The sequence below is a fragment of the Lactuca virosa genome, chromosome 4 (genome assembly GCF_052849685.1).
Source record: "Lactuca virosa cultivar CGN04683 chromosome 4, Lactuca_virosa_CGN04683_v6, whole genome shotgun sequence".
NCBI lineage: Eukaryota > Viridiplantae > Streptophyta > Magnoliopsida > Asterales > Asteraceae > Lactuca > Lactuca virosa.
The window spans coordinates 347,030,190-347,042,766 of NC_136429.1; the positions used below are offsets into that span (position 1 = coordinate 347,030,190).

At 38.7% G+C, this 12,577-nt stretch overlaps 1 protein-coding gene across 1 annotated transcript; it reads left to right on the forward strand.

Annotated features, from left to right (window-relative positions):
- Positions 1-206: 206 nt before the first annotated feature.
- LOC145106210 (uncharacterized) lies at positions 207-1,387 on the forward strand. Its single transcript, XM_079043225.1, has 2 exons — positions 207-853; positions 1,075-1,387. Exons 1-2 carry the CDS (start codon positions 207-209, stop codon positions 1,385-1,387), a joined length of 960 nt encoding a protein of 319 aa, XP_078899351.1.
- The last annotated feature ends 11,190 nt before the right edge of the window (positions 1,388-12,577 follow it).

Sequence of the window (12,577 nt, forward strand, 5' to 3'; positions counted from 1 at the left end):
AGCCAAAGATCCTGAACTGTGACAATACGGGATCCTCGACATACCACCACGAGATAGGATCCTCGACACCGGCCTCTGCCCCCGCTTGGAGTTCAACTCCGAAAGAGCAAGCTCATACGACCCAGGATCTCGACGGGACCTTCGTCACTCCCAATAACAAGGATCCCGATAACTTTGTCAATAATAATACCTTTACTACTAACTTTATGGATGTTGAGGCAGGAATGAGCCTGATCAGGGACAAAAAACTCCAACATCTGCGAAAATTTTTCTCAAGTGTAACTGGAGTAGTCCAGCCAACACCGGAAGTCTCCCCAACAAACCACAGGATCTCGAGAGTCGCTCCTTCAATCGCTGACACCAATGTCCCAAAGCGTTTCCAAATTCCCAACATGAAGCCTTATGATGGGACCATGGATCCTGAAGAACATGTGACACAATACAGGGAAAGCATGGAGATCATCCCAATTCCGACACACTTGAAGGAAGCTTGCCTATGTAAAGGTTTTGGTTCAACCCTCAAAGGATCATCTTTGAAATGGCTACTAAATGTTCCTCTTTACTCTATTACTTCGTTTGCATATTTAGTTAATATTTTTAAGAACCAATTTTCATGTAGCATAACATTCGAGAAGATCACCTATGATCTCTATCTAGTGGTTCAGGATCCTAAGGAATCCCTCAAGGATTTTGTGAACAGGTTTGGCATGGAAGCTCTGAGTATCCCCAACATTGACGTGGCAACTGCCATGGAAGCCTTCAAAATGGGACTAAAGAAAGACTCTGCTTTCGACGAAGACCTTATAATGACTCCATGCAAAAGAATGGATGAAGTAAGGAGCAAAGCACTATGGTTCATAAGGCTCGAAGAAGACAAGGAGATCCAAAATAGGAGCAACCCACCAAGCTCATATGATAATCCCAATAGGAAGGCTAAATCCTCGGCCCAAAGATCCTATAAATCCAAACCTTATTCCAGACCCGATCATCATAGGGTTAATGTCCTTGAAGATGAATAGGAGGAAGAAGAATTTCCTAAGATCATTGACTACTATTTTTCTATGGATGTTCCAGGTATAATATTTGTCATGAAGGATCTTGGAGAAAAAGCGAAATGGCCAAGGAAGAAAAGTCCACCACCTGGAAAGACAAGTCCAAATGGTGCGCATACCACGAGGACTTTGGTCACATTACTGAAGATTGCATAGCCCTACGAAAGGAGATTAGTTACCAACTTAGCAAGGGATACCTCAAGGAGATCCTCGGCAGAAGAAAAGAAAGATCCAAAGAAAAGGACCAGGATACTCATAAGACACTAGAACCAAGATCCCCTCATGTGGATACTAATGTAATCAATGTAAACTCTGGAGGATATGTCATTTTGTAACAATTGTAAAAATTAGGTCGATGTCTATCGATCAACGAACATAACTAATCTTGACTGACGACTTAATGTATGATACTCTTATAAATATAAATATGTATTATAATAATGTGGATGGTTTATATACGTTACCATTCGTACATGACTAGGTATACCCTAATAAAGTCATAAAGATACGTACAAATATGTTATGTAGTGAAATGATTGATTTATAAAAATGCCTAAGTCCATACAAGTGTTATATGTAATAATAAGTGGACATTATCATCATATGGAAAAAATATAACAAAATAAATGAATTATGATATATATATATATATATATATATATATATATATATATATATATATATATATATATATGGTTAGAAAATATCGAAAATTAGCCCCACAAATACACAAAGGTTTATTTTTGACATACCATACTTGATTTAAGGACTAGTACCTACATCACCTCCAAAGATATCTAGAAATAGCATAAAAGGCCAAACTCAACTCCTAAGAGTCTACCCTCTTCTTAATTTCGTGTTTAAGACCCTCCAACCATAAAGTTTCAACTTCTCATTATGAAGCAAGTACCACTCATTAAGGAAGGTTGCTTTCAAGCTTCACTTTGAAGTACAAGGTAGTTGGAGACTTTAACACTCTAACCATGCACCTCACGTTTTCTTTTCCTTTCTCCCCTCTAACACTTAAATTTTTTGCATAAATACCACTCATTAGAGAGTCTTGCGATCGCTATGACAAACACATGAAGCGCAAATTACAATTAAAATGACTAAATAAATCAACATAATGCCCCCAAGAAAGAGGAGTGAACGATTGAGAAATCGACCCCGATCAGAAAGGTTGGAAACGACAGTTCCACCCACAACATCTCGACCCAGGAGGGGCCGACCAAACTCAAGGCCAACGGAAATTCCAGTTGTGGATACACCGACTGTTGTTGCACCACCCATTGAGACAGGACTCCCTCAGACAACAACAAAGCTAGAACAAATCATTTCAGAACGCCTTGCGATCTCTATGACAAACACATGAAGCACAAATGCAGGAAACCCCATCATTGAAATTAAAGAGCTCGAGGCTAGGCGCGAAAGTAGTTCAAACATTAACCGTATTGAGACTCGAAGGGTTTGCACCTATAAGGACTTTATGAACTGCAAGCCCAACTACCTCTATGGAAATGAAGGAGTAATCGGCCTTACCAGATGGTTCGAAAGGATGGAGTCCGTATTCCGGATCAGTTACTGTGCTGAAGACATCAAAGTGTGTTTCGCTGCCTGTACTTTCATGGATGTGGCATTGACTTGGTGGAATGATCAGGTTAAGTCGTTGGGCATTATCCCTTCCAACTCTTTGACCTGGAGTGAACTGAAAACCATGTTGATAGAAGAGTATTGTCCTAGAGATGAAGTTCAAAATCTGGAAAACGAGCTAGGGAACCTTAAGATGAAAGGTTCAGACATTAAAGCCTATACGGCCAGGTTTAACGACCTTTCCTTGATGTGCCCAACTCTAGTAACCCCTGAACATGTGAAGGTGGAACGTTATATTTGGGGCTTGTCTCCCAAGATCAATGGTATGGTAATGTATTCAAGACCTACAACCTTTGAGAGCTCCAAGAATATGGATAAGCGACTGAACAACACTGAGTTTAGTCAGGGAAACATGGAGGCCAGAGTTTAAACCCCTAAGTTTGAACCAAGCAAGAGAAGAATTTTTTTTGGAGGAAAACCAATCCCACCCAAGAAGCAAGAAACCAAGAAGGTCTATGCGGCTACTCCAGCAGTAGCAACAACACCTGCACCGCAAAGGGGCTACGCAAACAACTACCCAAAGTGTAACGTCTGTGATAGAAACCACATTGGAGAGTGTTACCATTGCAACCGGTGCAACAGGAAGGGGCATACTGCAAATTTCTGTAGGAACGATACGAGCATAGGAGGAAATCGGAGTTTTGATACCAAGACCGCCAATGGGGAAGAAAGAACATGTTACAAGTGTAGAGAGAAAGGTCACATCTCACGATACTGCCCAAAAGGGAAGGATAAAGGTGGAAATGCCTGCGGGAGAGCATTTGTGATAGGAAACAGGAACGCTATTCAGGATCCGTCTGTGGTCATTGGTACATTCCTTGTGTTAAACTTATATGCTACAATACTTTTTGACTCCAGCGCCGATAAAAGTTTTATAACTTCGTCTTTTCAACAACTTTTAAATCACTAGTCTAATAAATCAGAAGCAACATATGAAGTAAAGGTAGCGAATGGCCAGATAGAAAGCACTACCAAAATCCTAAGAGATTGTTTGTTAACCCTAAATGACCACACTTTCCATATAGATCTCTTGACTATTCCTATAGAAAGTTTCGACAATATCATAGGAATGGATTCGCTTCTCCTCATCATGCCAAGATTTTGTGCAATTAGAAATCCGTAAGATTAAGCTTACCCAATGGAGAAATCATGACCATTTACGAGGATAAATCGGGGAAAAACCTTAAACTCATTTATTGCACGAAGGCACAAAAATATCTACATAAGAAATGTTACGCCTTTCCGGCTCACATAGTGGATAAGAAGAGTGAAATGAAGGGATTGAAGGACATACCTCAGGTATGTGATTTTCATGATGTTTTTCCCGAGAATCTACTTGATTACCCCCGAATCGACAAGTCGAATTTAGAATTGACCTAATCCCCGGTGTCGTACCAGTAGATAATTCGCCCTACAGATTGGCTCCCTCTGAGATGTAGGAACTTTCAAGCCAATTGCAGGAACTTCTGGACAATGGTTTCATAAGGCCAAGTTTCTCACCTTGGGGAGGCCTAGTCCTATTCGTCAAGAAGAATGATGGATAATTTCGAATGTGTATCGTTTACCGGGAACTAAATAAGTTGACGATAAAGAACCGATACCCACTCCTTAGAGTCGATGATTTGTTCAATCAACTGCAAGGGTCTAGCTAGTACTCCGAGATTGACCTGAGGTCTGGATACCACCAAATCAAGGTATTTGAAGCAGACATACTAAAGACCGCATTCAGAACTAGGTATGGTTATTCCGAATTTCTTGTCATGCCTTTCGGTCTAACGAATGCCGCAACAGTTTTCATGGATCTAATGAACCGTGTTTGTAAACCTTACTTGGATAAGTTCCTGATTGTATTCATTGATGAAATCTTGATATACTCACAAACAAATGAGGAACAGGGCCAACATCTACGATTGATTCTAGAACTGTTGAGAAAGGAAAAGTTATATGAAAGTTTTCCAAATGTGAATTTTGGATGAGAGAAGTGCATTTCCTAGGGCACGTTGTTAGAAATAAAGGAATACATGTGGACCCCGCAAAAATTAAAGCAATCAAGAATCGGGAGGCACCGAGAACGCCGACTGAGGTGCGCCAATTTTTAGGACTTGCTGGTTACTGCTGAAGGTTTATCGAAAATTTCTCCAAAACAGCCAAGCCTCTCACTGCACTAACACAAAAAGATGTGAAATTCAAATAGGAAGATAAGTAGCAAGCTGCGTTCCAGAAACTAAAACACATGTTGTGCAGTGCACCGATCCTGTCACTCCCTGATGGGACATAAGACTTTTGTCATTTACTGCGACACGTCTCATCAAGGACTGGTGTCACACCCCCAGCCCTCGGCGGAAACACCGGGTGGTGTAACATCATTCTTTGTATCACAGTTATATAACATACATTGAACAGTACTAAAGAAAATACATACCTTTATTGATAATTGAAAGTTACATAACTGTTTTTCTAGAACCTATTACATAATATCCGACTATGGCATACTTTTAATGGACAGAAAGGTAATAGTAAAACTTCTCCTGTTCGAATACATACCAGCTTTTCAAGTTCCTGAAAACACATGCATTTTAAAATACGTCAACATAAAGTTGGTGAGTCCACAGGTTTTGACTCCATATAAAAATAATACATTTTCCACGTTCAAAAGTATAGTTTTGAAAGTATCATATTGACTCTCCAACATTTAGTATGCATATTAGGTATAATAGTTTACTTATCAATTAAGTATTATACCTAAACATTCCTTAAACCTAAGGTATAAGTAGGGGGAAACTTATACTTAACATTAATACTTGTATACAACAAAGTATAATGTTTCAAACAATTTGCTACCATGAGCCTGTAACCGCTGCTATAACATAATACCTCTGATAAAACCCACTCATGATTTCCATGAGGACAACCCACTCATGATTCCCATGAGGACAACCCACTCATGATTTTTATGAGGACAAAACCGTACGCTTCATCGACGCCGGAACAATAACAAGTAAAAGGATAGTTCGTCACTTGCTTATGGTTGACTGTAGCTAACAATCACAAGTGGGGTGGTCAACCCGTATACTAATTATACACGACTTCCTCGCTCACACGGGATTAACGGTTACAGTTCAGAGGATTTCCGCTAAGATCCCCAATCTTAGTTGATGAATACAATTACTCATGTAGACTTCGACGACTTCCTATAGCTCTAACAACAAAATCATTTTCGTGTCTAAAACCCTAAGTTACTAGACTATGCTTTTAAACATTACTCCTAACTTCATAACATTTAGGCAGTATAACAGCTATAACTTGAAGTAAAACCAGGTTTTATCTTGACATAAAACCAATAACAACAACAACATATAATATACCAAGTTTTATCTTGTTATAAAACTAACAATAACAACATACTTTATAAATTAACATATAGAATTTCCGAATATAACTTCGGAACTATATCGCACACACCATATATATAGAATCCTAAGTATCTATATCCCGGTTATTATAACTATCTACGTTGATACTAATATACTATCATATAGACATAATAATAATGTATATACAAAATTTAGCATGCGTTTTCCCCTAAAATATTAGAAAGTGGGGCCGTGAAACTCACCCTAGTAGCGTGATTTTATGTAATCTAAGCAGAAACGATCAGCGTACGAGGTCGTCGGGGCTCGGGATGCAAGAGGGCTTCAGCAAATGAGAGAAAGTGAAGAAGTTCAGGTGTAAGAATAGCTGAAGTCGGACCTGCTATTTATAGTAAGGATTTTGGACTCTCACATCGTGAGTTTTATAAGACTCACGTTGTGAGTTATGCATGATCATCCCGTAGACTTGCCATTTGCATCCCTAGCTTCGGAAGGTGTCCCTTTGACTCCTCACGACGTGAATCAATCCTTGCTCACGTCGTGAGTTTGGATCTTATCCCCTCGTAGCCTCGTCACACCTTCTAGATTCCGAGATGTGGCAAAATGACTCCTCACCTCGTGAACATCTATGCTCACCTCGTGAGTTCAGTCAGATTAGGGTTTCTGACAGCTGTATCTTCGGAAGGTCGTAACTTTTGCATATGAACTCCGTTTTTGACGTTCTTTATATGAACGCGTAGGTATTTACGAGTACTATAACTCTCTTTTAGACTCCATTAGCTAATTCTAAGTCTATTTTAAATTACTCTTATTATAGAGATTTATAGTGTTCGGTTTATCATAACTTCTTCATGCGAAGTCAGATTCAGACGTTCTCTATATTTTTGGAATCGTATGGACGTATACTTTGAGTTGTATCATAAAGAAAGTTCATATTTGTATTATAATTTATCATGAACTACATAGCACTCTTATCACATTACTAGTTTAACAAAATCACATTACATGATTGGCATAATCACATGTGATTGTCTATTGACCTATTTTGACTGGTGTTACATTCTCCCCCCGTTAGAATAATTTGGTCCCGAAATTTATCTTATGGATGGGGTTTTGTCAAACAGTTGGGGGTATTTTTATTTTATCTGATCTTCATGTTCCCAAGTAAATTGAGGTCCTCGTAAAGAGTTCCATCGAACTTTCACTATGGGAATACGACTTTGCTTTAATCGTTTGACTTCTCGATCCATGATCTCAACAGGTTCTTCTACAAAGTTGAGTTTCGTATTGACTTGTATCTCTTCGAGAGGTATAACAAGAGTGTCATCAGATAGACATCTTTTGAGGTTTGATACCTGAAAAACATCGTGCACATTACTTAGTTCTTGAGGCAACTTGAGTTGGTATGCGACAGAACCAATTCTTGCTAGAATTTCAAAAGGTCCTATATACCATGGGTTTAGTTTGCCTCGTTTCCCGAATCGAATTACGCCTTTCCAAGGAGAGACCTTCAACATTACTTTATCTCCAACTTGGAATTCTAAAGGCTTACGTCTTACGTAAATATAGCTCTTTTGACGATAACGTGCAGCCTTTAATCGATCCTAAATTTACATGATCTTTTCAGTTGTCTCGTGGATTATTTCTGGTCCAGTATGTAAGGTATCGCCCGTACGTTCTCTGTCTATCTGCGTATCTCCAACTTCTGCCCAACATACTGGGGAACGACATTTTCGTCCATAAAGAGCCTCAAACGGTGCAGCCTTGATGCTGGTGTGATGACTATTGTTGTAGGAAAACTCAATTAACGGTAAATGAGTATCCCACACATTTCCAAAGTCTATTACACAGGCTCGGAGCATATCTTCTAAAGTCTGAATGGTTCTCTCACTCTGACCATCAGTCTGTGGATGGTAAGCTGTACTCATATCTTGACGTGTTCCTAAGGATTTTTGTAGAGATTGCCAAAATCGTGAAGTGAATCTACTATCTCAGTCAGAAATAATAGAATTTGGAACTCCATGCAATCTGATAATTTCATTAAGATAAATTCTAGTTAGCTTCTCCATTTTGTCGTTCTCCTTAATTGGTAAAAAATGGGCGGACTTAGTCAATCTATCGACTATTACCCAAATAGTGTCGAACCCACTAGGAGTTTTAGGTAACTTAGCGATGAATTCCATTGATATCTGCTCCCATTTCCATTCAGGTATTTCTGGTTGTTGAAGTAAACCTGATGGCTTTTTATGTTCTGCCTTTACTCTAGAACAAGTCAAACATTTGCTCACATAAGTAGCAATTTCTGCCTTCATGTTTGGCCACCAATAATGTTCTTTTAAATCTAAGTACATTTTATCAGAACCTGGATGCACGAAATATCTGGACTTGTGGGCTTCTTTTAAGACCAAGTCCCTGACTCCACCGAAAGTAGGCGTCCAAATTCGGTTCATAAAGTGTCGCGTTCCGTCATCTGTTTGTATAAGTTGCGTTTCCATTCCTTGCAAAGCTTCGTTCTTGATGTTTTCTTCTTTTAGAGCCTCAAGTTGAGCTTCTCTAATTTGTGCGGAAAAGTTAGAATGGATCGTTAGAGTTAATGCTCGTACCCGTCGGGGTTTAATATATTCTTTCCGGCTCAAGGCATCTGCTACCAAGTTTTCCTTTCCGGGATGATAACGAATCTCACATTCGTAATCATTCAACAATTCGACCCATCTTCGTTGTCTCATATTAAGATCTTTTTGGTTGAAGATGTGCTGGAGACTCTTGTGGTCGGTAAATATAGTACACTTAGTACCGTATAAGTAATGTCTCCAAATTTTTAGTGCAAAAACTACAGCTCCCAATTCAAGATCATGGGTAGTGTAATTATTCTCATGCACCTTAAGTTGTCGTGATGCATAGGCGATAACTTTTCCTCTTTGCATCAACACACATCCCAATCCTTGATTTGATGTGTCGCAGTATACGACGAAATCTTCTGTCCCATTTGGAAGGGATAGGATTGGTGCACTACACAACATTTGCTTCAGTTTATGAAAATTAGCTTCTTGTTTGTCTTCCCAGTTGAACTTCGTATCCTTCTGGGTTAGTGTTGTAAGTGGATTGACTATTTTGGAGAAATTCTCTATGAATCTGCGGTAATAGCCAGTAAGTCCTAGGAATTGACGCACTTATGTTGGCGTCTTTGGTGCTTCACAATTCCTGATTGCTTCAACTTTGGATGGGTCAACATGAATTCCTTCGTTGCTAACTACATGACCTAAAAATTGTACTTCTCTAATCCAAAACTCACATTTGGAGAATTTGGCGTACAACTTTTCTTTTCTTAGTAGTTCCAAGATTATTTGAAGGTGTTGACCATGTTCTTCCTTGGTTCGTGAATATATCAATATATAATCGATAGATACGATCACGAATTTTTATAAGTATGGTTTGCAAACACGATTCATGAGATCCATAAACACTGCTGGGGCATTGGTCAATCCAAAAGACATAACTAAGAACTCATAATGACCATAACGAGTTCTAAATGCTGTTTTTGGAATGTCGTCTTCTTGTACTCTGAGTTGATGGTATCCTGATCTAAGATCTATCTTTGAGTAGTAGCTGGATCCTTGCAGTTGATCGAATACATCATCAATTCTTGGAAACGGATAACGATTCTTGATCGTTAACTTGTTCAGCTCCCGATAATCAATACACATTCGAAAGGATCCATCCTTCTTCTTGACATACAAGATTGGTGCTCCCCAAGGTGAAAAACTTGGTCGGATAAAGCCTTTGTCAATAAGTTCTTGTAGTTGGCTAGAAAATTCTTGCATTTCGGATGGAGCCAACCGATAAGGAGATTTCGCTAGTGGTGCTGCTCTTGGAAGTAAGTTGATTCGAAACTCGACTTGTCGGACGGGAGGTATTCCAGGTAGATCTTAAGGAAACACGTCAGGGAAATCACATACTTGAGGTATGTCCTTGATTTCTTTTGTCTTTCTCTTCTTATCTACAATGTGGGCTAAGAATGCGCTACATTTCTTATGTAGATATTTCTGGGTCTTAGTACAAGAGATGACTTTGAGGTTCTTCCCAAATTTATCACCATAGATAATCAGGGCTTCGCCGTTTGGTAAGGGTAGTCGTATGGCTTTCTCATGACATAGAATTTCGGCGTGGTGTGAAGATAACCAATCCATGCCAATTATGACATCAAAACTACCGATAGGGATTGGCATGAGGTTGACGTGAAAAAGGTAGTTATTAAGAGTTAACAGACAATTTTCTAGGATTTCATGTGTTCTCTCGGTTTGACCATTAGCGATTTCTACTTCATAGATTTCTTTTAATTTGCTAGACTCATGACTTAACAATTTTCTAAACGTCGGAGTTATAAAACTTCTATCTGCTCCAGAGTCGAAGAGTAGGGTAGCATATAAATTATCTATGAGAAACATACTAGATACGACCGAAGGGTCCTGGATAGCCTCTCTGCTTCCGATCACAAACGCCCTGCCACGCCCTATGCCTCCTTGACTCCTTAAATTTGGACATTCTTTCTTGATGTGTCCAACCTCTCCACACTCATAGCACTTTCTTCCTTCACCACGACCTGTTCCAGTATTTGTTTGCTGATTGGCTGTTGCAGGTGTTGTACTCCTGCAATGACTAGCAGTATGCCCCTTTTTCTTTCACTTCGTGCAGACAAAACAGTCACCTGGATGATGACGGTTGCACTAATTGCACCATGAAGATTTTGGTTGTGTGGGTACTGCTGTCGTGGCTGCATAATTGGTTGCCACTTCTTGTCTTTTCTCAGATGATTGTTTGGGATTCTTCCCATTAAACTTGCGCTTGTTTGTTCCAGATTTGGGAGACTCAGCCTTTGAGACCACTTTTGTTCCTTGGATCTCTGTGAGGGTTAGCTGATGAGCTATTCTCTTGGTGCTGTCATAGGTTGTAGGCTTTGATGTGATCACCATGCCTTTGATTTGCGATGCTAAACCCCAGATATATCGCTCAATCTTCTTATATTTAGGGGTTACAAGTGTTGGACACATTACTGCAAGATCGTTAAATCTAGCGGTATAAGCTTTTATCTCTGAACCCTTCATGGTTAGGGTCCACAATTCTTGTTCCAGTTTATGTATCTCCTCCCTAGGATAATACTCTTCTACTAGCATCATTTTTAGCTCTTCCCATTTCATGGAATTTGCAGTATCAGTTCCCATTGTATTCACATGGCTATTCCACCATGTAAGTGCTCCATCAGCGAAAGTACATGCTGCAAATCGTACTTTACAATCATCTGGATAGAAGCTTATTTGAAAGACGGACTCTGTCTTTTCTATCCACCTAGTCAAATTAACTACCCCTTCATTTCCATGAAAGCTTTTTGGCCTGCAATTCCTAAAGTCTTTGTAGGTACATGTTCTAGCACTCCCTACATGGCTTTCATTTCTAACTCCATCTCTTGTGACATTAGATAGAGCCGCAACAATTCTTTGAGCTATGATTTCTTCCAGTTGTGTTGTACTTATACATATATATATATATATATATATATATATATATATATATAAATATTAACTATTGATATTATAATAGTATAAGGGTTGAATTTTAACTTTTAAAATTCTAAGGGTTTAACTTGGAATTAAAGTATTCATGGGGGGAAACTTTACAAATTCCAAAACTTTAGGGAAAGTTTTGAACAATTCAAAAAAAAAACTTTTCAATTTCATAACATATGAGTTTAATATAGGTTTTAAAAACTTTAGTGAAGAGAATCTTGAAAATCCATAACTTGAGGACAAGTTATGGAGTTAATAAAACTATTTATGAGAAAATGACTCTTCAAGTTGTGTAACCTATGGCTTTAATGAAGATTTAACACAAAAACTTTTGGTTTTCCATAACTTGAGGACAAGTTATGGAATCCATTAAAAAATACCAAGATCATCAATTCAACTAACAAGCATGTCAAGAAAAACTATGATCTAGATTAAACTCATATGAACAAGACAATTCAAATCAAACAATTTTAATGTAATTATCCTAAGCATTAAACTAATACAAAACATGAATCTATTGACAATTATCTTTTGAATTGGATTAGAATGATCATTACCACATCAAAAACAGGTTTATAAGTTTAAAAACAGCTTTGGGTAATGATTCTAGTCCAATTCCAGCCTTAAAAATCGAAAATATGCACTCTGGGCCTCCTACTCGCCGAGTGTATGAACCTACTCGATGAATAGAATGAATTTGTTCATGGACTCGGCGAGTCCATCAGTGGACTCGGCGAGTCCACAGTCCAGACAGCCAGAAAATCAATTTTTTCATCAATTTGCATCAAGTATAAATGAAAACAAGCCTTGGCTCTGATACCACTGATGGATTTTCTATGCTACAACATCCTATGGTGAACATACAACCCTAAATACCTTGGATCTATGTTTTCACTAATTATACATGCAAATGGTTTCCAAGGCATTAAACCTATAACTAACA

Coding starts and splice junctions, on each gene's coding strand:
- LOC145106210 (XM_079043225.1), top strand. CDS start 207: ATGGATGTTGAGGCAGGAATGAGCCTGATCAGGGACAAAAAACTCCAA. Junction 854..1,074: donor GTAAGGAGCAAAGCACTATG/GTTCATAAGGCT, acceptor TGGATGTTCCAG/GTATAATATTTGTCATGAAG.